This window comes from Coenobita brevimanus, chromosome 27, assembly GCF_032717465.1.
Source record: "Coenobita brevimanus isolate Jiangsu-jjx chromosome 27, ASM3271746v2, whole genome shotgun sequence".
NCBI lineage: Eukaryota > Metazoa > Arthropoda > Malacostraca > Decapoda > Coenobitidae > Coenobita > Coenobita brevimanus.
Genome location: NC_136980.1, coordinates 6,000,138 through 6,025,285, shown reverse-complemented (window position 1 = coordinate 6,025,285; position 25,148 = coordinate 6,000,138). Strand labels below are relative to the sequence as shown.

The following is a 25,148-nucleotide window of genomic DNA, read 5'->3' as shown; positions in this document are numbered from 1 at the left end:
CTCCTTTTTCCTAACCCCTCCCCTTTCCTCTCTAATTTCCTTTCTCTAGCTTTTTCCTCCCTCCCTCCCCCCCCCTCTCTCTCTCTCTCTCTTTTACTTCTCCTCCCCCTCTCTAACCCCTTCCCTTTTCTCACTCATTGCCTTTCTCTAACTTTTTTCTCCCTCCCTCCCTCTCTCTCTCTCTTTCTCTCTCTCACTTTTTTTAATTCTGCTCCCCCTCTTATCACACTTCAAGCTGTTCTGAGAGGGAGTCCAGAAACGTGTCTCCGCTGATGATCTTTGTAGTAGCGATAACATACTCGGGGCCGCCTGGTGAAAAGAAAACAGCATTAGCATATCATCATCATCATCAATCATAACCACCAACACCATCATTATTATTATCACCATCATCATTAAGGTCATCATTATCATCAAAATCATTATCAACACCATCGCTCTTATCTCCATCACCATCATCAATATGACCCTTATTACCATCATCATTATCATCATCAAAATCAACATCATTATCATCACCATCACCATCATTAGTGTAAACACCATTACCATCATCCACCATCAGTATCATCATTGTTACCATCATAATTATTGTCATCATCATCATCATCACCAAAATCAACATTAAAATCATCACCATCATCAATGTCATCACCATTACCATCATCCATAATCACTATTCTAACTACCTCTCACCTTGTTCGCCTCGTGTGGACAGGAATCGCAGTGCCGCTATCTCTGAGTATGTACACCCACCAATGAAGAAGACCAATGCTGTGCCGGCCTCACCCCCGCTACTCACAGACCCTCCTGACCCTCCTGGGGGGGGGGATAAGGTTAGTGGGAGCTTAACTACATCATTACACTAAAGGCAGTATCATTACAACTTAGAAGACAAAAGGGTCAGCAAGCTCCAAAATTTTTAAGGTCATTTTGGAGGGGGGGGGGGGAAATGGCAGTATTAAAGTTTACCTTCTTCCCTCATGCAAATTTTTAAGGTCATTTTGGAACAACTGTAACTGCTGGATGGAATCAGCCTGTATCCCATGTTACTGAGTGCAGGCAGCAATGATACAGAAACGTCAGACATATTCTATCATAATTTCCTGGTACAAAACTTACTGTAAAAAAATGGATGCTTGTCTGTATAGGCTACCTTTGCACTCTCAGTGTTAATAATTTGGTGGTAAGTCCTTGCTATAAGCCATCACTCGCCCCCTCTTTCTCTTTATCAGGTCTTTAGTATATCAAATGTATAAAAATGCCTGCCTGTATATCTGTAGAGATAAGGCAGTAACCGTATCAGTAACAGTTAATCCCATGTTACCTACTTCGGAATGTAAGGGCCCAAGCTAGGCTACCAAAGTGCAGAATACTGAACCCTTTCACTTTTTTTTTTTTTTTTTCTGGATATCACACACATGGGGGTTTTTGAGATATACATTATAAAGGGAATTGTTTGATAAAATATTCCACATCAAAAAATAGACCGTAATTTCCTGCGTAAACTGATGTCTAACATGATGTAAAAAAAAAATAATAATTACCTATGTGGTAAGCTGTCAAAACCTGCGATGCAGGAGCTCCTCCGCTGCCAGTCATATGCCATTCGGTATAAACTCAAAGCTGTTTTTTTTTTTTTTTTTTTTTTTTTTTTTAAGTAGCCATTTCATTTTCACTCTCACTTTCATCTGACAACATAATCTGAGTGATCAGATGTCGCTTCCATCAGATCCAGGTAAGCTGCCATGGCAGTAAAACATCTCATACCACATGTCTTGACATACTTCTCATACATGACAAAAAAAACTGTAATAAACAATAAAATCCTCCCGTGATGGCAACTCCTAAGTCCTGCCACTCCTGATACTGAACCACTATTGGGCCCCCAGTACTGGCGTACAAATATAAAAAACCCAAAACATGTACAGTGTATATGCCACCCGATGGCTACAGACATTTCCTTAGTGGCATGTTGATGCGACACCCAATGTGAAAGGGTTAAGGTTAGGAAGTTAACTTATGCCCCCTGGTCATTTTACATGATAGAAAAGCCTTCATTCATCTGGGAGATATGAATAATTTACAACTATCACTGACTGTCACCTGACTTGGGTACTCAATCGTTAAGCCACCAGGCACAACTGCCGATTCCATATTACCCCTCTAAGCCAATGAGAGTATGAGGCCAAACTACCATGGTTCAAATAATTTCAGCTTTTGGAGAGGTGAAGAAGTGTTGTGGTGTTGCTGTGGATGTTATAAAAAGTACTTTGAGGTGGTCTGGCCATGTGGAGAGAATACAGAATCAGAGACTGACTAGCGAAGTGTACTGTATGTGAGATGAAGGTATAGAGGAGGAGGACAATGAGAATAAGATGGAATGCTGGGGTGGAGAGGTGTGAGCTGGAGATAGGGCAACCTGATGGAGGAGGACAGCTCTTATCGAACGATAAGAGCTTATTTTCGAACGGTTAAGAGCTTATTTTCGAACGATAAGAGCTTATTTTCGAACGGTATTCCACAGGGAGATTAGCTATTTGAGGGAATGCCAGGTCAGTGGGGACTCCCAGGTCATAGGTCAGGCGCAGGAAGCACGTGGGGATGTCCGTCAGGTGTCTGTGAGGGGGGAGGTGGTAGATAGGAATGTAGTCCAGGTGACGGAAATTAACTCAGCTCCAGTACCAAACAGACGTTCAACCAGTGAGAAGTATAACGAGTTAATAAATATAATACACGGAGGCCAAGATAGATATATTCCTTCAAAACCGTTTAGAACTAACAATTCAGAACCAAGATGGTTAAACAACAGATTAAAATCTCTCATAGGCCAAAGGAAAGGAATATATAGAAAAATAAAACGTGGAGAGGAACACTTACGTAACCGGTACACAATTTTAAATAGAGAAGTAAAGAGGGAGATAAGAAAAGCAAAGAGAAGTTATGAAATTAAGGTTGCAAGTGAATCAAAAGAAAACCCCAAGGGTTTTTATCAAATGTACCGAACGAAAAATAAAGATAGGATAGGACCACTCAGAACAGAATCAGGTGACATTACCAGTGAAGATAAAGAAATGTGCTCCATCCTAAATAATTATTTCATATCAGTATTCACCAAGGAAAATCTAAGCCTGGTCCCTCAAGCAGCAAATATTTACCATGAGAATACGGAAAATATTCTTAGTAAAATAACCATTAGTAAGGAGGACGTATTGAAAGAAATTAATAAGTTAAAACCTCAAAAATCGCCAGGTCCAGACGATATATATGCAAAAATTATAAAAGAAACCAAAGAAGAATTATGTCAGCCACTTTTAACGTTATTTAATGACTCTTTAAGTTCAGGAGAAGTTCCAGAGGCGTGGAAAACCGCAAACGTAGTGCCCATCTTTAAAAAGGGTGATAAATCAGCTGCGTCGAATTATCGTCCGATAAGTCTAACGTCAATAGTAGGAAAAATGTTAGAGTCAATTTTGGCAAATAGGATTAGAGAACACTTAGAAAGATTTAATCTTATAAACGAAAGTCAGCACGGATTCAGGCAAGGACGATCCTGCCTCACAAATTTGTTGTCATTCTACTCGGAGGTCTATGAGGCAGTAGATAGCGATAAAGCTTACGATGTTATTTATCTGGACTTTAGTAAAGCTTTTGATAGAGTCCCACACGAAAGGTTAGTTAGAAAGGTTCGAGCACACGGTATAGACGGCGATATCTTAAAATGGATAGAATCCTGGCTGAAAGGACGAAAGCAGAGAGTATTAATAAATGGAACTAAGTCGGACTGGGGATTAGTAACTAGCGGTGTACCACAGGGTTCAGTACTCGGTCCCTTATTATTTATCATATATATAAATGATCTAGACTTAGGAGTCAATAGCAGAATCAGCAAATTTGCCGACGATACAAAAATAGGGCGTATCATTAACTCGACTGACGATTGCCATAACTTACAAAAAGACCTCGATACATTGTCCAAATGGTCTAAAACTTGGCAAATGGAATTTAACGTTGAAAAATGTAAAGTACTTAACGTAGGCAAGACCACTGGAGATACTAAATACAGCTTAGATAACAAAGAAATTAGCAAATCGGAATGCGAGAGAGATCTAGGAGTTATGATTAGTAACGACCTTAAACCTAGGCAACAGTGCATTAATGCGAGAAATAAAGCAAATAGGGTCCTAGGATTTATTTCGAGAAGCGTGAGCAATAGATCATCTAAAGTAATACTGAAACTTTATCTAGCATTAGTAAGGCCACATTTAGACTATGCAGTACAATTTTGGTGTCCTTACTATAGAATGGATATTAATTCGTTAGAAAATGTACAGAGAAGAATGACTAAAATGATACATGACGTCCGGAACCTGTCATATGAAGACAGACTGAAAAGACTAAGTCTGCATTCGCTAGAGAGGCGTAGAGTAAGGGGAGACTTAATTGAGGTGTTTAAGTGGATGAATGGTATAAATAAGGGAGATATTAGCAAGGTACTTAAAGTGAAAATACAGGACAGAACTAGAAATAATGGTTTCAAACTAGAAAAATTCCGTTTCAGAAAGGAAATCGGTAGAAATTGGTTTTATAATAGAGTAGTAGACGAATGGAATAAGCTATCTAGTAAAGTAGTTGCTGCCTCTTCCATTGAGAGTTTCAAGCATAGGCTAGATAAGCATATGACAAATAAGGGGTGGATATAGAATAAAGAAAATATTATAACCAATACTAATTCAAAAAAAATTTCTTTTCAGGTTACACTATGATAGTCTCTATTCTCCTTTCACACTTTCCTGTAAAATGTCCACGCCAGTTTTTCTATCCTGCGTGGTGTTCTTTCTGACTTTTTCCTGCCGGCTTCGGCTGGAGGGTTTGGAGGGCGGGGGAGAGCCTTCTTCTTTGCTATCCTTATCTCATTCTAGTAGTTCAGTTACCCTTCTAGGAGCTGCCTAGCATGGGCCAACCGACCTACTGCAGTTATCCTCTCTTCTTATGTTCTTAAGTGTAATATATTGTTGTACCTTAGAGCTCATTCCATACACGTCAGAGGGGTTGATATGAGACTGGTTGTTGTTTATTTACAAGATGCATTATAGTGTTGAAGGGGTGGTTTTGCCATGTGGAGAGGATGGAGAATGAGAGACTAACAAGGAGCGTGTATGTGAGTGAGATAGAAGGGGGGAGAGGGAGGGGGAGGCTAATGATGAGATGGAGGGACGGAGTGGAGAGGTATATGAGAGAGGGAGGTGTGGTCTAGGGGGACGGCAGTGAAATGGCGGAGGACAGGGCGACATGGAGGCTATTTGTTGATGGCCACCCCTTATGGGATTAAGGTGTCTGGCAATAGATAGAGAAGTAGATTATTGTGTGTTAGTGGACTGCAGTTTGAATTCAAGAGGCGGCAAGAGGGTGTTTTATTATTTAATACTGCCAGGGACATTGAGTGGTCATCTGTCTGTCTCTCTACAGCAAGCAGAAAACCACTCTACGTCCCTGACAGCATTTGCATAATAAAACAACCTCTAGCCACCTCCTGAATTCAAATTGCAGTCCACTAACACACTGTAATGCATCTTGGAAATAAACAACAGCCAGTCTCATATCAGCCCCTCTGAGGTGTATGACCTGAGGCTAAGGGTACACGAATACAGTACATTTAAGGGTAGATGATCAGTGGACTTACTGGCATCACATAATTTTTAAAAAGTCAGTGACCTCTTGGTAATAAAATGTAAGAGTATGGAAGGCCATTGTTTAACTACAGTTAGTTTATTTTTATATTCATCCTTGTGCCCATAGGTATGGTAACCACATAACCAAATTATGATGCCTGGTGGTTTAGTGCGTAATTAAGGCACTCGAATCGGATTGAGTCTGTGTAGGTTAATATTCAAGGGATGGTTGGGGTTTACTGCTCACATAATGCCACTCAGGGATGACTGAGGCTGGTCACTCTCATCTTAAATGTCAGGACCAACCTGCTTAGCCCCAGGCTCCTACGCTCCTCATGGGGCAACATAGGATTGGCTGATGGATGGACAGATGGAATTAGAATTGGGTGACTCACATTGTGAATACTAAATTGTGGGCATATGAATTTTGATGAATCTGAGATAAGAGGTAAGACTGAATCTCCTTGGTTTCTAGTCAAATCAACCCCCCCCCAATCTGACAAAACTCTTACTTCGTGAATACTAAATTGTGGGTGCATGAATTTTGATGAGCCCTGGATAAGAGGTTGGACTGAATCTCCTTGGTCTCTTCTCATATCAACCCAAATCTGACAACACTTTGCCATTTACTGAGCTGACAAGGAATATGGATCTTTGTCATCAGAAAAATTTCATTACAGCTATGATATTCTAACTGCTAGACCAGTTAACAGGGTAAGGGAACTACAGTACCAAAATGTCCAACCATCTGTCTAAAGAACATAGGACTATCACTATGCAATTCAGTCTAAACTCTTAAGGTTAGAGCAATCTGTTACTGATCCTTGACTAGCACTATGTAAGGAATTGGCCACAACCACTCCTCTGATTTACTCTTAATGGACTACATCTGGTTGAACCAAAAATCAATAGATTTCTTATCAGATACATACGTCTGTGCCTAAGTGCCTTGGGCAACTGTTGTGTCTCAGTAAGTGTTGGTCCTGGCAACAGTGATAACACCCCTGTGATTGCCCTCCATCCCGGCCCTCCCAGGTACTCCACCAGACGACAGCTTAGTGGTGCATACCTGTTGGAAGAAGTACAGTTATTAATATCCAGGCTCATGTGTTCACTGTGCAGTACAGCAGCCTGAGGCATGTGTGACTCTCATTCTATACAAAAATGGCAACTTTCCATCTTGTTCATTTTCTGTCATTCTCTCCTGATAGCCCTACGTCCAGCAGGTCTTTATGTCCACAATATTTGAGGATAAGGTAAGTAAATACAAGTCCTTTCATAAACAAGCATAAGAGGTCTGTTCAGAAAGTATCTGACCTTAGGCTGTAAAAAAAGTAAACAGCTAACCTGTTGAGCTAGAACACTATTCCCCCTCAAAGTAGGCCCTTCTGACTTGACTCACAAAGCCCAATGTTCATTCCACTGCCTGAAACATTTTTCAAAGTCAGTTTTTGGTATCTCCAGCAGATGCTTTGTCATTCATCGTGATCTCTTCTTTCGTCTCAAATTGGGACCCATTCAGCGGAGTTTTGAGCTTGGGGAATAACCAAAAGTTGCATGGACTCATGTCTGGTGAGTGGGGAACCTGCCAGACTTGCAGGATGTTGTGCTTGGCCAAAAATTCCTGAATCAGTTAAGAAAAAGAAGTGTGTGGTAATCATAGGGGCATTTGTCTTCTTAGTATAATAGGAAAAGTGTATGGTAGGATACTTATTGACAGAGTTAGAGAAAGAACAGAGAAATTAGTTGGAGAAGAACAGTTAGGCTTTAGGAAGGGAAGAGGTTGTGTAGATCAGATATTCATTCTTAGATCTTTAGTGGAAAAGTTTCTAGAGAAGGGAAAGAAGTTGTATGCAGCTTTCATGGATTTGGAGAAAGCATATGACAGGGTGGATAGACAAGGATTGTGGAAAGTGTTAAGAATATATGGAGTAGATGGGAAGTTGTTGAATGCTGTGAAGAGTATGTACGATGGTGCGAAGGCTACAGTGCGTGTGGATGGTGAACTAAGTGAATTTTTCTCTTTGAAAGTTGGGTTGAAACAGGGATGTGTAATGTCTCCATGGTTGTTCAATCTGTACATGGATGAGGTAATAAAAGAGGTACAAGGTAGGGTAGTGGATGTTGGAGTGGCCCTGGTGAGAGAGGATAGTGTTTGGAAACTCCCTGTACTGTTGTTTGCAGATGATACTGTGTTGTTGAGTGAAGACGAAGGGGAGCTGCAAGGCTTGGTGGATGAATTTGGGAGAGTGTGTAAGAAATGGAATCTAAAGGTGAATGTAGGGAAGAGTAAAGTGATGGTCTTTGAGAGAGGTGAAGTCAGTGAATGTACAGCGAGGTTGGATGGTGAGGAATTGGAAAATGTGAGTACGTTTAAGTACTTGGGTAGTGTGATGAGTAAGGATGGAGGTTTGAAGGGTGAAGTGCTTGAAAGGGTACAGCAGGGAAGAAAGGTTGCTGGTTCTTTGAAAGCAGTGATAAGAAACAGGGAAGTGAGCATGGAAGTGAAAAAGTTACTACATGACAGTATTGTGATACCAACTCTAACGTATGGAAGTGAAGCTTGGACGTTGTTGGAAGGACACAAGTCAAGAGTGAGAGCAGTGGAAATGAGTTATTTAAGAGGAGCCTGTGGAGTCACATGGAGAGACAGGCTGACGAATGAGGATATAAAGGAGCGTTGTGGTGTGGATGTGATAGGAAGCATTATGAGGAACACACTGAGGTGGTTTGGCCATGTGGAGAGGATGTATGTGAGTGAGGTGGAGAGGGCAAGAGGGAGGGGGAGGCCGAGGATGAGATAGAGGGATGGGGTGGAGAAGTATATGAGAGAGGGGGGTGTGAGTTGCGAGCAGGGCAGTGAAATGGCGGGGGACAGGGCAACTTGGAGGCAATTTGTTTGTGGCTACCCCAAACGGGATTGAAGCGTCTGGCAATAGATAGATAGATAGTTAAGAAGAATAGGTAGGGATGTTGTCATGGTGCAGCATCCAACTTGCCACTTTCCAAAGGTCTAGTCTCTTCCGCTGAACTGTCATGAAGATGACGGATAACCAGGAGGTAGTAATATCTGTTGGTAGTCTGACCTGGTGCGTATTCGTGATGCACACACCACGGTAGTCAGAAAAAACTGTCAACATGTGAATGCATTTCACCTTGATGTGGACCTGTCATGCTTTTTTTGGCCGAGGCGACCCTGCATGCTTCCACTGGGACAACTGTGCTTTGGTTTCTGAGTTGTACCTGTACACCCAAGTCTCATCTCCAGTGACAGCAGTCTTCAGAAAGTCTGGATGGCAATTTGCACACTCCAACATATCTTGAGCAACGTTCATCAGAGAGAAATCATGACAAATGCCACAAAGCACCCGCAGGAGATACCGAAAACCGACTGTGAAAAATATTTCAGGCAGTGGAAAGAACGCTAGGCTATGTGTGTCAAGTCGGAAGGGGCTTAACTTTGGGGGATTAGTGTCCTAGTTCAACAGGTTAGCTATTTATTTTTTTAAAGCCCAAGGTCGGATACTTTCTGAACAGACCTCGTATGTTCACAAATTGTCGGTTTATGCAAGTGACATACACAAACTCAAACACATACAAACCAAGCCAGTAGAACTCTGCCACTTTCACATACATCATTCTCACTACAGACACCCCTTCCTGATTCAGTGTGTATTGGCCAGCAGGGCGAAGGATGATCCTAGTTATCACTATCCCAATGGTAAAGGTCAGGTTCTGCAATAGGCCTCATATGGGTTAATACAAATAGGTTCACACCACTACATCCCTGTGCCATAAAAATATAAAAATCCTCCAAACCTTCCAGTTAATAACAGGCAATCTGAACCTGTATATAGCACATGACCTTCAATAGATAACTCAAGTCATGAATATATATGGTTGTACAACAGTCATGTACGCCAGGAAACCAATTAATATGCTGGGTGGTAACCATATAATCAAATTACGGTGCCTGGTGGTTTCGTGGGTAATTAAGGTGCTCCAATGAGACTGAGGCTGTGCAGGTTTATATCCAAGGGATGGTTGGGGTTTATTGCTCAAGTAATACCACTCAGGGATGAGCGAGGCTGGTTATTTCCATCTTAAATGTCAGGCCCACCTTGCCTAGCCCTGCACTCCTACACTCCTCATGAGGCAACACAGGATTAGATGATGACAAGTGCTCGTGGGCCCTTTGGGCCCCTCGCACTTGCTCCTGCGGAGGGCTCTCGCATTTGTGCTGTATGTAATGTTGTCACTTGGATTTTTTGCAGCTAACCAACTGATCGTGTTATTTGCAGATTCAGGAATGGAACCCTGGTTGTCCAAACGCAAGTCTGAAGTACACACACAGACACACGGCTACTGCTAGTTTATTTTAGTTCTACCTCTGGGCAAAAAATTCTACGGAGATCCTATGCTGGGCTTCAGAAGCAGCATTTTTTGGTCAAAATGTGATCGCTCATTAAATAAAGTAAAAATTTTTCAATCATGATGGGACCAAGTTTTTTCACATCAGCAATTTTTTTGCGATTTTTGTGCCAATTTTGGTGCGATTTGAATGTGTAGTTTTGGCTGCCCAAAACACACACACACACACACACACACACACACACACACACACACACACACACACGGCTAGTGCTATAGTATATTAGATGATGATGATGATGATGATTTCTCCCCTCTTGAAGGAATTGTATAATGATACAGTCAAGGTACACTTACCCAGAATGCACATAAGCCATATCTGTTGGGTCATGTTCACTGACATCATCAACAGTGAGGTGGAGTGTCTTGCGTGCTGTGGGGTAAGGTGAGCGTTGCTGCTGGGGGTACAGGAGGCCAGCATTGCACAAGTTCTCCAGGGTCAGAACATGGTGGAACCCGTATGTGTGTAGGATGTCACGCCGATAATGGTCCAATACACGAGGTTTTAGACCACCGTTAACTGCACACTGCAGGCACATTAACCGCAAGACCTAAAAGGAGTACAGTATTAGCCACAGAGTATAGATTTTCAATCTCCACATACAGTTGCATCAGCCCTCTATATGAAAAAATAAGTGCTAATCTAGACTTCTGTATAAACAAAATCAGTGCATATGGGCCTTTTTAACTCATAATAAACCTAATATGTTTACCTAATTTCTCTGGCTTGACCTCAATTTGCTTTCTAAACATCCTCTATGACCGCCAACTAGATACAGATATGATTCCTTAGGACACAGTATATAGGTAAAGCACTACAGCCACTGTGCACTGTGAATCTGTGTATCCTGAGCCCATGCATATGGAGAAGTGTTGATGCAATTTTGCTTTGTGTACTCCCCTTTGCTCATTTGTTTGTTTATAAAGGCTCGAACATGTTTACTACATGCATGTCTTGGTCGCCTAATGGCAGCTCTCCATGTTGCTTAACCTCTGGCGGCCTCTCTTGTCAGTTCCTTAACCTTGAAGTCACACTCTATAACCCTGTCCCAAGGTCTTCAGGGAATAAGACTTTAGCCCTATTTACAGGACGGTTGGATACAGCAATGTCCTGTAGCATCATAGATGACTGTGTGACTGATAAGGAAAACACTCAAATATTTCCCCAGTCAATGACATGCAACTGCTGCTTTACAGTCCAGGGCCCTACACCAATCAAAGCATGAACAGATTAAGGCAAAGGAAACATACATACATACACACATACATACATCATCTAATCCTGTGCTGTCCCACGAGGAGCGTGGAAGCCTGGGGCTAGGCAAGTTGGTCCTGACATTTAAGATGAGAATGACCAGCCTCACTCATCCCTGAGTGACATTACGTGAGCAATAAACCCCAACAACCCCTTGGATATAAACCTACAAGGGCTCAAGCCGACTGGAGTGCCTAATTACCCACTAAACCACCAGGTGCCATAGTTTGATTATAGGGTTACCACCCAACATAGGAGATGGTTTCCTGGTGTACAGAAAACCATTTGGCTTGTCACTGAGAGTAGGGTCACCCACAGGCAGAAGGAAGAGGGAAGAAAGAAAGAAAGACATATGAGCAAGGAATGAAGAGAGGAAAGGGCAGCCGCCTGAGAGCAGCATTACATCGAGTGAGTGGATGGAGAGCGCCCCCACCTACCACTAATTCAGTTCAAAAGTCCTTTGGTCAGTGGGCTGGGTATGTTTTACCTTCACCTTAGGATATGTTATTCATATATTTATGGTATTTCTCAAATGCCACACTTTTTTTTTTTAATTAATAAATTTTTTTGTTAGCTAATGGGCACTTTCTGTAAAACTAAGGTACTCACTGTGTTAAGAGGTTCTTTCTGTGCAATGCAGTCCTCTATAAATGGGTTAACCTTGTCTGTGTCGATGCCCTTGAGGAACTCCTGCTCCATCTGCAGTGCTGGTCGGAAAAGCCCTGAGGCTATCTGCTCCTGTAGCAGTTCTGCGATGGTTGTGTCTGGGGAAGGAAGCTGGCTAAAGGACTCGCTAAAAAATTATGGACACTATTATTTATTTTCTCTATCTGCTCCTAATGCAGTTCTGTAATGGTTATGTCTCGGGAGGGAGGTTGGTTGAGGGACATGTTACAGAATGGAGACGAATACTTTTAATTCTTTTGAGGAACATGGTAAGGAATAGGTATACACTACACTGGTATGTATTACCATAAAGTTACATAGCCTATACAGTACTGTACTATGTTTATGCTTGTGTTTAGTGACTTACTGACCATGCTACCATGTGTAGGTCCTTTCACCTGATAACATCTTTTCGTATGTTGTGATCTTTAGCCATTTCCTTAATCAGTCCCCTATCCACAAGGTCTCCATGTAGAACATCACCCCAGATATACACCTGTGACCCTCCTCAGCCAATTATCCTTCTCCCTCCTCACAGCATGTCCAAAAAATTTCCATTTACCATTCTGCATCACCTCTCTGTACGTTACATCCAATTCCAGTTCTCTTTCATCCCTGACTATCATTAATTATGCATAGTAACACTGGTTGTACTAGTTCATCTCTGACATCATGAAAACAAACTGCTTAATCCCTTGAATCCAGTTTGTTCTGGATACTTCAATCCATCCATCCATTATCCAATCTTACATTGCCCCATGAGAATTGTAGGAGCCTGGGGCTACGCAAGTTGGTCCTGACATTTAAGATGACTGTGAAATACTATTTTATTCAACTTTAGAAATGTCACTAAGAAGGAAAGAGTATGTGAATGCTATATCTAACCTCTCACATTTGAAAACTCTCTCTTCGGCTGAGTTAAAATACCTGAAGATAGCAAGAATAAAATAAAAAGGACATCACTGTATAATTGGGCCTAAAAGCCAATTCCAGCCACCTGCCTCTCGCAAACATGGTTTATTTACTCACGTGTGGTGACGCTCTGTTTATACTGCTCCATCTGTGGCATCCTGGACACAAACTGCTTCAGCTCCCCAACTGTTTTGGCCGCATGCCGCTCCTCATACTGTGCCACGACTGACTTGGCATGCCGTGAGAGTCGTGGACCCACCGCGGAGAAGTTGCAATCCCTTATCTCCGCATACAGAGCCTCTGAGGCAGAGAGGTGGATGGTTTTGGTCTCGGGAATGATGGGGTCCTCAGGGAACTCAGAGGATGATTTGGCTGGGGAGCTGTTGGATGTGCCAGCCTGAGCGAACTTCTCTCCTGGTAGCTTGACTGTGCCTGATGTAGGGAAGGAAAGGAGGCTTGGATCTATTTATTTCATTGTACTTTGTTACTGTTAATTTTCTCTCTCTCTCTCTCTCCCTGTCTCCATCTGTCTGTCTCTCTTACTCCGTCTACTCATTATTGTGGAAGGAAGGAAGGAAAGCTTGATTTTTAAACCCTCCACGGCTGTGTCTCTGGAGTTTGTCGGGACCCACAGGCTGACCACGGACAGATTTTTCAGGATTCGAAAGTTCCCCTCCCCCCCCGATACCAATTGAAGAGGAATGTCAGACACACCTGGCAGTGCAATTCTGAGCTTCCTAGACCCATCCTGACCTGTGCAATGGAGCAAGGAAGTTGTACAAATTTACGCAGATGATATTGGCGACAAAGAAATCTTTTTTCACCCCCCAAAGTTTCAATGGTACTGAAATGGTTTGAAATGACTAATTATGAGTATTATGAACAAAACTGATATATAGTATGGTCGGTTTCATAAAAAAATATATATATATATTATTACTTTTTTCACATTTTTTGATGATTTTTATCATGTTTATACTAGTGTCAAGTTATTTCTGTGGTCTGGGTAGTTTAGTTTGTGTCCAAGGAAAGGCAAGAGATGATATTTTTTTACTCTAACCAGATACGGGTCCTCCTTTGTGTGAACAGGCCGAACCACAGCATCCGCAATTTGATAAGACTCGTGATTAGCACCTCGCATAAGGGAATTAGTGTGAAGGGAAGGGATGGCTTTACATCCATATATTCAGCACAAGAACGCCTCTTATGTTGCTGAAATGCTTGTCCAAAGCAAGAAATATGTAAAATGAACTAATTCGGTAAATAATATGTATACAGTACTTATAAATAAAAATACAGTATCATAATCATGTTTTCTCTCTTTTTTTATGTTTAGAATGTTTATTCTTGTATCGAGTTTTTCTTTTTTTTTACTATGGGTGGTCTAACTCATGTGGAAAGAGAGAATAAGGATGCAATTTTTGGTCTGCTATGTGTGTATAGGCCAAACCATTTCGACCAAGATTCAATATGACCCAAGATTTGCATCTCGAACGAGGGAATTAGCAGAAAGGGGAAGGGAAGGTTTTACATCCATAAATTCACGACAAGAACACTTCATATGTTGCTGAAATGTTTATGCAAAACAGGAAACGAGCAAAATGAACAATTTCAGTACATACGGTAGTATTTTATGTACGGTACAGTACTTATAAATAAAAATATCATACTGTAATAATGAATGTTTTCACCTTTTTTCCTGTTTGTTTTTTGGAAGCACATAAAGAGACTAGTGAAGAGGAAAAGGGAGGTAAATGATGATCTAGGAAGAAAAATTAATGTAAATTACTCTGAAAATAGGAAGTTATTCTGGAAAGAGGTACAGAAATGTAGAAGTGACAGTGGAAAGAAATGTGAAACTGTGATGGCTGTAAGTGATAGATTATTAACCCATGGGGATGAAGTACAGGCCAGATGGAAAGAATATTTTGAAAGTCTGATGAATGGGAACTGAGAAGCAGGGTGAATGTTAACATGATTGGTTTTGAGGATGTACAGAGAAGGAATGCAGTGCCAGGATATGTGACATTTGCAGCGGCGAAGAACGCTGTGCAGCTGCTGAAAAATGGGAAAGCAGCTGGGGTTGATGAGGTGTATGCAGAGATGATTATGTGCAGTGGGAAGAGTGGAATGAAGTGTTTGTTGGAGATATGTAAGAAGGCATGGATGAGTGAAACTGCCAGTGGAGTGGAAAATGGTAGTGACTGTAATTTTGTACAAAAATAAAGACGGGCGAAGTGAGTGCAAGAATTATCGTGGCATAAGTCTATTGAGTGTTGTGGGGAAGGTACAGAATATGGAAGAATCATCATAGAGAAAGTAAGAGATATCAGACGTCCTAGTGAAGGATGAACAGGGTGGCTTTAGGAGTGACAGAGGATGTGTGGATCAAACATTTGCAGAGACACATAATGCAGAAGGCATGTGAGAAGGAAAATGTGTTTATGGCATTTATGGATCTGGAAAAAGCATACAACAAGCAGACAGAGAAGGACTGTGAAAGGTTTTGCGCATGTACAGTGTAGATGGTAAGCTGCTCGGTGCCATCAGGAGTTTTTATGATGGCAGCGAGGCATGTGGTTGGGTAAATGGGCATCTAAATGAATGGTTCACGATCAATGTAGGCGTGTGACAAGGTTGCGTGATGTCCCCATGGTTGTTCAAAATATATATGGATGGGGTGTTGAAAGAAATAAAAACACAAGTAATAGAGAGAGGGATGGCACTGGTAACGAATGATGATGGATGGAATATCTCAAATCTGTTGCACGATGATGCAGTGCTACTTGCAAATGCCGGACAAGAGCTTGGTAGACTAGTGCAGAGTTTTGTAGATGTCTGTAAGTATCGTGCTTTGAGAGTAAATGTAGAAAAGAGTAAAGTGATGGCTACTGAGAAAGTGACTCCTAGTGTGATGTTACAGTACATGGAAAGAGACTGGAATTGGTGAAAGAGTTCAATTACTTGGGTACTGTGATAGAAATGAGAGGAAAATGTGCAAAAAGAAGTGGACAGCAGAGTGATACAAAGAAGGAAAGTAGTTGGTGCAATGAAGGCCTTGATAAGAAACAGAGGCTTGAGTGTTGTAGCTGCACGAGGCTTACATGAAGGAGTGTTAGTGCCAACTTTAACACATGGATGTGAGACTATGGTGTGGCATGAAAATGAAAAGTCAAGAATAAGAGCTGTGGAGATGGGACTGCTGAGGAATGTATGTGTAGTACAAAGACTGGATAGGATATGGAATAATGTGATATGTGAAAGATGTACAGTGAGGAAGTCTGTGGACACCTGAATCGAAGAGTGTGTGCTGAGATGGTTTGGTCATGTGAAGAGAATGGATGACAATAGAGGGGTGGAAAAGGTATATCTGAGCAAATTTGAAAGAGGCAGGAGGCATTGGGCAAACTTTGGCTGTCTGGACATTGCTACTCCTCATCCTGACCAAGGGTGGGAATGGAGGTCTGGATGATGATGATGATGGTTTATTCCTGTTTGGAGCTTCTTCTTCTTCTTCTTCTTCCCTTTTTTTTTTTTTTTTTTTTTTTTTTTTTTTTAACGAAAGAGAGGAGAAAGATAATGGGTGCAGCACCTTCTTTTCTTGACTTTCTTGCTTTCTAATTTTTACATACACTAACTCTTGAGGGGAGCAAAAGACTGAAATCCACTCATGACTGATTCACAAGATGTACTGACAGTTTGAGTGGCTTAGAGACTACAGTAGGTCTGTGTCATCTCCCAAACCTCTGTTCTTTTGCCCAAAATTTTTGCAGTCTTCTACAAGTCGTGCTGCATTGATGCAGGCGGCCATGCTAAGAAAAAATGTAGATCGATGCCGGCGGCCATAGAGGGGTTAATGTCGTATACTGTGGTCTGTAACTCTGTGTAACTCATTATCTCTCTCTCTCTCTCTCTCTCTACTTTCATACCAATTACAGTTTTCCTCATCATTCTGTCTAAATATCTGTCTCTCTCTCTAAAAATGCCAACCAAGCAGACTTACAGTTGTTGATGCTGAAGAACTGGTGTATAAGCCCTTCATAAGTAAGCTGGGTGGCTAGTGGAGTGATGAGATCCACTGAACGGTCTATCAGGATAAGCTGTTCAATCTGCGGAGTTACCTGGTGAGGTTGACAGAAATATGGGATTTTAAAAATGAATGTTAGATGATGGTTTAGTAATTTTAGTAATATATTCCCTTTCACAATCAGCCTTTGTGGTACGTGATGGTGACCATCATCCACTCGCTTGATGTAGTGATACCTACATCATCTTCACCACTATCATTCTTTTTCTATGTCTGCCCTACTCTCCTCCTATTTCTCCCATCCTTTCTGTCACTTTTTATTACAGTATTCTTAATTTCTTATCAGGTGTCTTTACATTGAGTGACAAGCCTGATGATTTCCTGTGAGCCAGGAAACCATTTACAATGCTGGGTGGTAACCATATAACCAACCCATACATGTTCCCTATTTGTCAACAAGTGGGTTGGCGGATGGTTAGTGCCCCTCCCCGTAAAAAAACTAACTCAAAGACAAACAACCACCCCTTATGGGATTATGGCATCTGGCTACTGAAAGACAGATAGGCAGTAAATCAGTCTATAGTTCTTTCACCTTAAGCTGACCCAGATTTTCATCCTTTTATAGCTTATTCCACAGAGTTCAGTGGAAGAAAAACACAAAGTTATGGCTCTACATCCTCATCATATTCTGGTGTTACTTGTTACTTGATGTTGGAGTGACCCTAAAGAAAGAGGGCAATGTCTGGAAACTCCCTGTACTGTTGTTTGCATATACAGTACTGTATTGTTCAGTGAACACGGAGGGGAACTGCAAGGTTTGGTAAATGAGTTTGGGAGTGTTTGTAAGAAATGGAATCTAAAGGCGAATATAGGGAAAAGCAAAGTTATAGTCTTTGACAGAAATGAAGGCACTGAATGTACAGTGAGGCTGGATGAGGAGGAAATGGAAAATGTGAGTGCATTTATGTACTTCGGTAGTGTGACGAGTCAGGGTGGATGTTTAGAGGGTGAAGTGCTTGAAAGGGAACAACAAGGAAGAAAGGTTGCCGGTTCTTTGAATGCAGTGATAGGGAACAGGGAAGTGAGAATTATTAAAAAAAATAAAACACTGCACGACAGTATTGTGATACCAACCCTAACATATGGAAGTGAAGCTTGGACCTTGCTGGAGGGACACAAGTCAAGAGTGAGAGCAGTGGAAGTGAGTTATCTGAGAGGAGCATGTGGAGTTACATGGAGAGGCAGACGGACAAATGAGGAGGTGAAGGAGCGGTGTAGTGTGGACGTGGATGTGATGGAAAGCATTAGGAGAAGCACACTGAGGTGGTTTGGCCATTGTGGAGAGGATGGAGAATGAAAGACTAATGAGGAGAGTGTATGGGAGAGAGGTGGAGAGGGGGAGAGGGAGGGGGAGTCTGAGGATGAGATGGAGGGATGGAGTGGAGAGGTACAGTATATGAAAGAGGGGTGTGTGAGCTGGAAGCAAGGCAGTGAAGTGGCATTAGACAAGGTGACATGGAAGCAATTTGTTTGTGGCCACCCCTAACGGGATTGAGGCGTCTGGCAATAAGTAGATAGACAGACTTGTAATATATTGTTATAACTCATCATTCAGTATGAAAAGATGGCAATTGTAGGCCACATTACAGGGAAAAAGGGTACAGTTATCCCTTTCCTCATCTCTACCCCCCCACTAATATCAGTTTTCCCCTCTCATTCCACCAAAAACCATGCACACCCAGTGGTAAGTTTCTGGGTGGGTATGCCTGTACACAATGCTCCAAAGATCAGGGGAGGCCTGACTGGTATTTAAGTGACTTTGTAAATTCGGAATAATTGTCCCAGGTTCTGTAATGTAATCTGCATCAAAATGCTACTTCAGAAGACCATTTTTGTGACTCAAATCAAGTCTATATGCAAATTTAAGAGGATAATTTTATGATGCAGTTTGCTTCATCACGCACCTTTGGGTTAAACTACTTTTTTCTTCCTTCCTCTTCTTTACTATCCCCCCAAAATAATGCTTCTCTTCCATTCCATTTTAAATCCCCCTCTTAACTTCCTGAAACTGAGTGATGTCCTTTTTTGTTTATTTTTCCTATTTGCACACAATCTTATTCAGCTTACCAAGGATCTGCAGTAGTATTAGTGTTAGTATTAGGAACGTGGAATGTGAGAGGAGTGAATGATGAAGTGAACGAGAGAGAGATTGTCCAGGTGCTTGAGGATGCAAAAGTGGATATATGTGGATTGACTGAAACTAAATGGAAAGGTGAAAGGATGAGAGAATGGGAATACGGTGTAGGTATATGTGCGGGAGTCAGTGAGAATGAGAGGGCAAGAGAGGGAGTATGTCTGATGATAAGCAAGAAGTGGAAGGAGAATATAAGAGAGTATGGAACAGTGGGTGCAAGGATTGTATGGGTGAGGATGAAAGTAGGTATACAAGCATGGGCGATTGTATGTGTGTATGCTCCAACAGAGGATCGAGTGGCAAGAGTGAAAGATGAGTTTTGGGCGAGAGTAGAAGCATGTATGGACAAGTTTGAGAGGAGCGAGAGAGTGCTGTTGATTGGAGACATGAATGGCAAAGTCGGGAATGTACGAGTGGATGGAGTGGTTGGTCAGTGGGGTGTGCCAGCGGAAGTAGATGGGAATGGTAGTGCTTTGGTGGACATCTGTGCTGGTAAGGGGTTGGCAATAGCCAACACCTACTTTCGTCATAAGATGATCAACCGGTATACATGGAGAGTAATGAGGAGGATGGATGGTGAACTTGTTGAACGAAAGGAAATGATAGACTACGTGTGTGTGGATGAGCGAATGAGAAGACAAGTGTTGGATGCAAGGGTGTGGAGAGGGTGGGGGAATGGAGTCTCAAACCATCACTTAGTGATGGCCAAGGTGGAGCTGCAAAGAAAGTGGTTGAGGAGGCGAAGGGGAAGACAGGAGGAAGCAGCTCCTGTGAGAAGAGTGGAGAAATTGCAAGATAGTGAGAAGAGGACAGAGTATAAGAGCATAGTGGAAGAAAGATTGGGAAGGTATGAGCTAGAGCAGATGGAAGGGGTGGAAGACGTATGTAAGATATTCACGGAAGAGATAAGCGCAGCGTGTGAGGCGGTTTGTGGAGTGAGGAGGAGATGCAAGGGTGTGCAAGGGACAGCATGGTGGAATGATGAGGTGAAACGAGCTGTGGAACAAAAGAAGAAGGCATATGGTGAATGGTTGGCGAGTAGAGGTAGGGGAGAAGATGAGAGAGAGAAGAGAGAGGTATATGTGAGCAGGAGAAGGGAGGTTAAGAGACTGGTGAAGGAGAGTAAGAAGAAAGTGGATGAAGAGTTTGGGAGGAATCTGAGTGTGAAATGGAGGGAGAGTAAGAAATTGTTTTGGAAGGAGGTAAAGAAAGTAAGGCAGTGTGAAAGGGGAAATAGTAGGGGAGTGAAAGATAGGAATAATAGATTGTTGGTGGAGAAGAGAGAGAAATTGAGGAGATGGAAGGTGCACTTTGAGGATTTGTTGAATGTAGAGAGTGAGAGCAGTGTGAGTATAAGTGGTTGGGGAATGGCTGGGAGAAGAAGAGATGAGAGGAGGGAGGAAGAGATCAGTAAGTCGGAAGTAGTGGAAGCGATGAAGAAGATTAAGCTGGGAAAGGCCCCAGGAATTGATGGAGTGTGTGGTGAAATGCTTAGGTATGGGGGTGAGATTGTTGTGGAGTGGATATGGAAGTTGTGTAGATTGGCTTGGGAAGAGGGAAGGGTTCCAGAGGACTGGAAATCAGGTATAATTGTTCCTCTGTACAAATGAAAAGGGGGAGACAGAAGTATGTGGTAACCATAGGGGTATTTGCCTTCTTAGTGTGACTGGTAAAATATATGGTAGAATACTCATTGATAGGGTTAGGCATATGACAGAGGAGCTAGTTGGAGAAGAACAAGGGGGATTTAGGAAGGGAAAAGGGTGTGTAGATCAGATATTTGTTCTAAGATGTTTAGTGGAGAAGTATCTAGAGAAGGGAAGGAAAGTGTACGCTGCCTTCATGGACTTGGAGAAAGCTTATGACAGAATAGATAGGCAAGGTATGTGGAAGGTATTAAGAATATATGGAGTGGAGGGGAAATTGTTGAGTGCTGTGAAGAGTATGTACGAGGGAGCTAGGGCTACGGTGCGAGTGGATGGTGAGCTGAGTGAGTTCTTTGATCTCAATGTGGGACTGAAACAGGGGTGTGTAATGTCTCCATGGCTGTTTAATATATATATGGATGGGGTCGTAAAGGAGGTACAAGGTAGGGCAGTGGATGTGGGGGTGGCCCTAATGAATGAGGGTGAGATTTGGAAGCTTCCGGTGTTGCTGTTTGCTGATGATACAGTATTGTTGAGTGAAGATGAATGGGAGTTGCAAGGTTTGGTGAATGAATTTGGGACCGTGTGTAGGAGGAGGAAGCTGAAAGATGATGTAAACAAAAGTAAAGTTATGGTGTTTGAGAGGAATGAAGTCACAGAGTGTGCAGTGAGGTTGGTTGGTGAGGATATGGAGAATGTGAGTGCATTCAAGTACTTGGGTAGTGTGATGAGTAAGGATGGAACTTTGGGGGATGAAGTACATGAAAGGGTACTGCAGGGAAGGAAGGTTGTTGGCACACTGAAAGCAGTGATGAGAAATAGGGAGGTGAGTATGGAAGTTAAGAAGTCACTGCATGATGGTATTGTGATCCCTACCCTGACGTATGGAAGCGAAGCGTGGACCTTGCAAGAGGGGAACAAGTCAAGAGTGAGAGCAGTGGAAATGAGTTACTTGAGAGGAGCATGTGGAGTGACATGGAGGGACAGGTTGACGAATGAAGAAGTGGAGGAACATTGTGGGGTAGATGTGGATGTGGTTGAAAAGATTAGGAGAAATACACTGAGGTGGTTTGGACATGTGGAGAGGATGGAGAATGAAAGACTGACTAAGAGGGTGTATGTAGGTGAGGTGGAGGGAGGGAAAGGGAGGGGTAGACCGAGGATGAGGTGGAGGGATGGAGTTGAGAGGTATATGAGGGAGGGGGGGGTGAGTTGGGGGGAGGGGAGTCAAATGGTGGGTGACAGAGTGACTTGGAGGCGTTTTGTCTGTGGCCACCCTTTGCGGGATTAGGGCGTCGGGCTATAGATAGATAGATAGATTAGTTGTAGTAAATGAGGTTTATGAAGGCTACAGCTAACCTATTTCAGTACGAAAAATATCCCATAAGCTGAATCAAACTGTCCTGACACAGCAAGAATAATCTACACCATACAACAATCAATTGAAATGAATAATTTCACCTGCTCCTCATCTCACCTGTGGTTCATTGCCTCCCATCTCCCTCCGCAGTCTGACCATGAGGTCGTATACATGTGTGGCAGCAGGACCCTTGCCAAAAATGCTGGGGATGAGGCCAAACACACCCTGGATTGTCATCAGAGCCTGTGCCACCAGGAATAGGCTTGTGGGATCCTTGTCCAACTTTAGGTCCTGGTGAGAGGATATTTTATTAGTTTGTATCCATATAACCTAACTTAACCAGATCTAATGACCTTCCAGTACTGTAAATTTATGTACCATAACCTTATGTAGCTTAACTTGACCTGACCTACCCTAATGTAACCTAATCAATTTGCTTAGAGAAGGGGCAGCTGAAGTACCAGCCATAGGTGGAATGGGTGATGATGAAAATGATGATAGTTGCTGCTGTTGCTGTTAGTAGCAGTGGTGATGATGACAGTGATGATAGTGCTGATACTACTACTACTAACCCTATAACAAAGGGGCAGCTCCATGGACACCAGATCACTCTCCATGCGATACAGCAAGAGTGAAAGTTCCTTGATGGAGGAGAGGGAGCCATGGATCTTGTGTTCCTCTAGGCGTTGCTCACACAGGAGGGAGAGACGAGGAACTAACCACAGGTGGAACTCCTTCTTAGATCCTCCTGATACCTCCTCCCTGGAATATGTTTGAGGCAAGAGTGAGAGTGTCACAACCTGCTCTGTTTGTTAATGAGGTCCATGAACTGTGTGTCGTGGTGAGACTGAGAAAATGAAGTACTGTAATTACAGGCAGTCATATAACAAGTCACTGATTTGTTCAAAGTATCACATTTTTTTTTTTTTTAACAAACAGAGCCATAAATTGAAAGAAACTGAAAATTCAACTGCAGTAGCCTACCAGCCATAGGTGGAACTGAATAATAATAATAATAATGATAATGACAGCACACTCACATTCTAATTTGTTTATTAATAAGGTCCATGAGCTGTGTGTGTGGGCGGGAGAGGAAGATGATGTGGGCAACAGTGCTGGGCGGCAGCTTATTGTTGGATATGTAAAACATCTTGGAAACATCATGGGCTCGCAGAAATGAGTAATCTGCCACCAAGCTGAATGGACCTGCTAGCTTCTCATCCCATACAATAGCCTGGGGGAAGGAGGTAAGATGTGAGAGAAGGGGATATTGATAGTGATGATGATGATGAACACAGAGAGTACTGGTAACGTAAAATCAGTAAAATGGCTGGCAAAATGAATGGACCTGCCAACTTTTCATCCCATTCGATACCCCGGTGGAAGAAGGCAAGATATAAAATGCTGAAGGGGCTAATGATGATAATGAACACAGTTAAATCAAAACAGTAACATGGCTGCCATGATAAAACAGACTCAAGAGATTTTCATTTCAAACCTGCAGTCACTCCTTTCTTAGATGTGTTCCTAAGGTTATTGTGCTATGTGAGAACTATATTATAGCAAGAAAGATTTTCTCATCCCTTAAAAACAAAGAAAGCCACATTCAAGGTTAATAATCATGAAAATGGATTTTATGATGTGACTGGATGCACCAGTATGTATGGTACTAAATGTTGAAAGTCCTTAATCTAGGTGAAGAAACAGGCGATATAGTGGGATCTTTGAGAGGTTAATATAACCGTATAACATCATATTCCATTTATAGCCCAGGGGCACCATTAAAAAACAGTCTTAACTGTGTGTCAGGAACATCTAACAGCCAACAGAATGTTTATCTGGTATGTATTGTACATCTGTATTTACACCTTTAAGAGATAAATATTAAAAAATGCCCAGTTTCAAGGTAATCCATGAAAAAAACCTGTGAAAGAATGATTTCAGTAAGAAATTCTGGTAAAATTATCGTTTAAGCCCCTAACCTCACTTTACTTTTTTTTTTAACCTACCCTAACCAAACCAATCCAACCTAATCTACATGAGGTTGTGCTGAACAAACTGAAGTAACTCGTACTCAAAATTCTTATCATTGGGAGAACTCTCCAATCGAGAACAAAAAAATAATGAATACCATTAGGGGTTGAAACGATAATAGAACCGAAATTTTGAAGCCCACACTCATGAAAAATATTAGGTATATATTTATTTCCTTTATTACCGTTTCTTTAGCGGACAATATTACCATACCCAGTGGATTTGTGCTATCATATAGTGTATGACTGTGTGTAAATCAACGTTACCGAATCTTGCTCAACATACTGAAAGGTGGATTTCGTTTCCCAACTTCCCAGCTGGATGCTGGGTTAGGTTAGGTTAGGGTAGAGTAAATTAAATCATTAGATACAGTTAAGCTAGGTTAGGTTAGGTTTGGTTAAACACTTAGATTAGGCCAGTCCCTTCCACCAGTACTAATATTTCCGACTTGATTGTCATAGTCATATTATGGTTATTAATCATTTGCACAACAAATGAGGCCTCAAAACACTCAAAAGAACTAAAAAAAAATATCAAATAGAAAAAAAAAAAAGAATCGGCAATAAAGGAAATATTTACCAAACATTAATCAAATAATTTGGGCGCGCAGGAAAACCAGGGATACCAGCACATTTGCCCCAAATTACAGTGATGCTCTAAACAGCTACCTTTAAAATTTACCCACAAAACAGATTTATGAATATATTAAATAAATATTACAATAAGGAAAAAATATCCTCACTTTTGCAGCCAGCAGTGTCCGAACAACGCAGCAGTTAAACAGTAACAAGGAACTACAGGAAATGCATAGGAAACTGTACCTTGGTGCCAGGAACACTATCCAATAGCTTAATAAGATCAAGACGAGTTGCCTCTTTGATTAAGGCAAAATCAACCTTCCCTCCCGTCATCCTCATTCCCGGGTTTGTTTACAAGTATAAGGTAATGGAG

The 25,148-nt window shown here is 41.9% G+C and overlaps 1 protein-coding gene across 1 annotated transcript; it reads right to left on the bottom strand.

Annotated features, from left to right (window-relative positions):
• Positions 1–197: 197 nt before the first annotated feature.
• Positions 198–25,148, bottom strand: car (vacuolar protein sorting-associated protein 33A). Its single transcript, XM_080268283.1, has 11 exons — positions 25,019–25,148; positions 23,204–23,397; positions 22,736–22,925; positions 22,281–22,454; positions 16,940–17,057; positions 13,054–13,368; positions 11,968–12,122; positions 10,401–10,654; positions 6,605–6,741; positions 697–819; positions 198–309 (listed from the first exon to the last, which is right to left on the bottom strand). Exons 1-11 carry the CDS (start codon positions 25,112–25,114, stop codon positions 224–226), a joined length of 1,842 nt encoding a protein of 613 aa, XP_080124409.1. The 5' UTR covers positions 25,115–25,148; the 3' UTR covers positions 198–223.

What these genes read in the sequence shown, in the direction of transcription:
- car (XM_080268283.1), bottom strand. Translation starts at nt 25,114, where the DNA reads ATGAGGATGACGGGAGGGAAGGTTGATTTTGCCTTAATCAAAGAGGCA. An exon ending in TAAACAGAGCGTCACCACAC is followed by an intron (nt 12,123 to 13,053) that starts GTGAGTAAATAA and finishes TTCCTTCCCCAG; the next exon opens with ACACAACCATCGCAGAACTG. An exon ending in AGAAAGAACCTCTTAACACA is followed by an intron (nt 10,655 to 11,967) that starts GTGAGTACCTTA and finishes TACTCCTTTTAG; the next exon opens with GTCTTGCGGTTAATGTGCCT.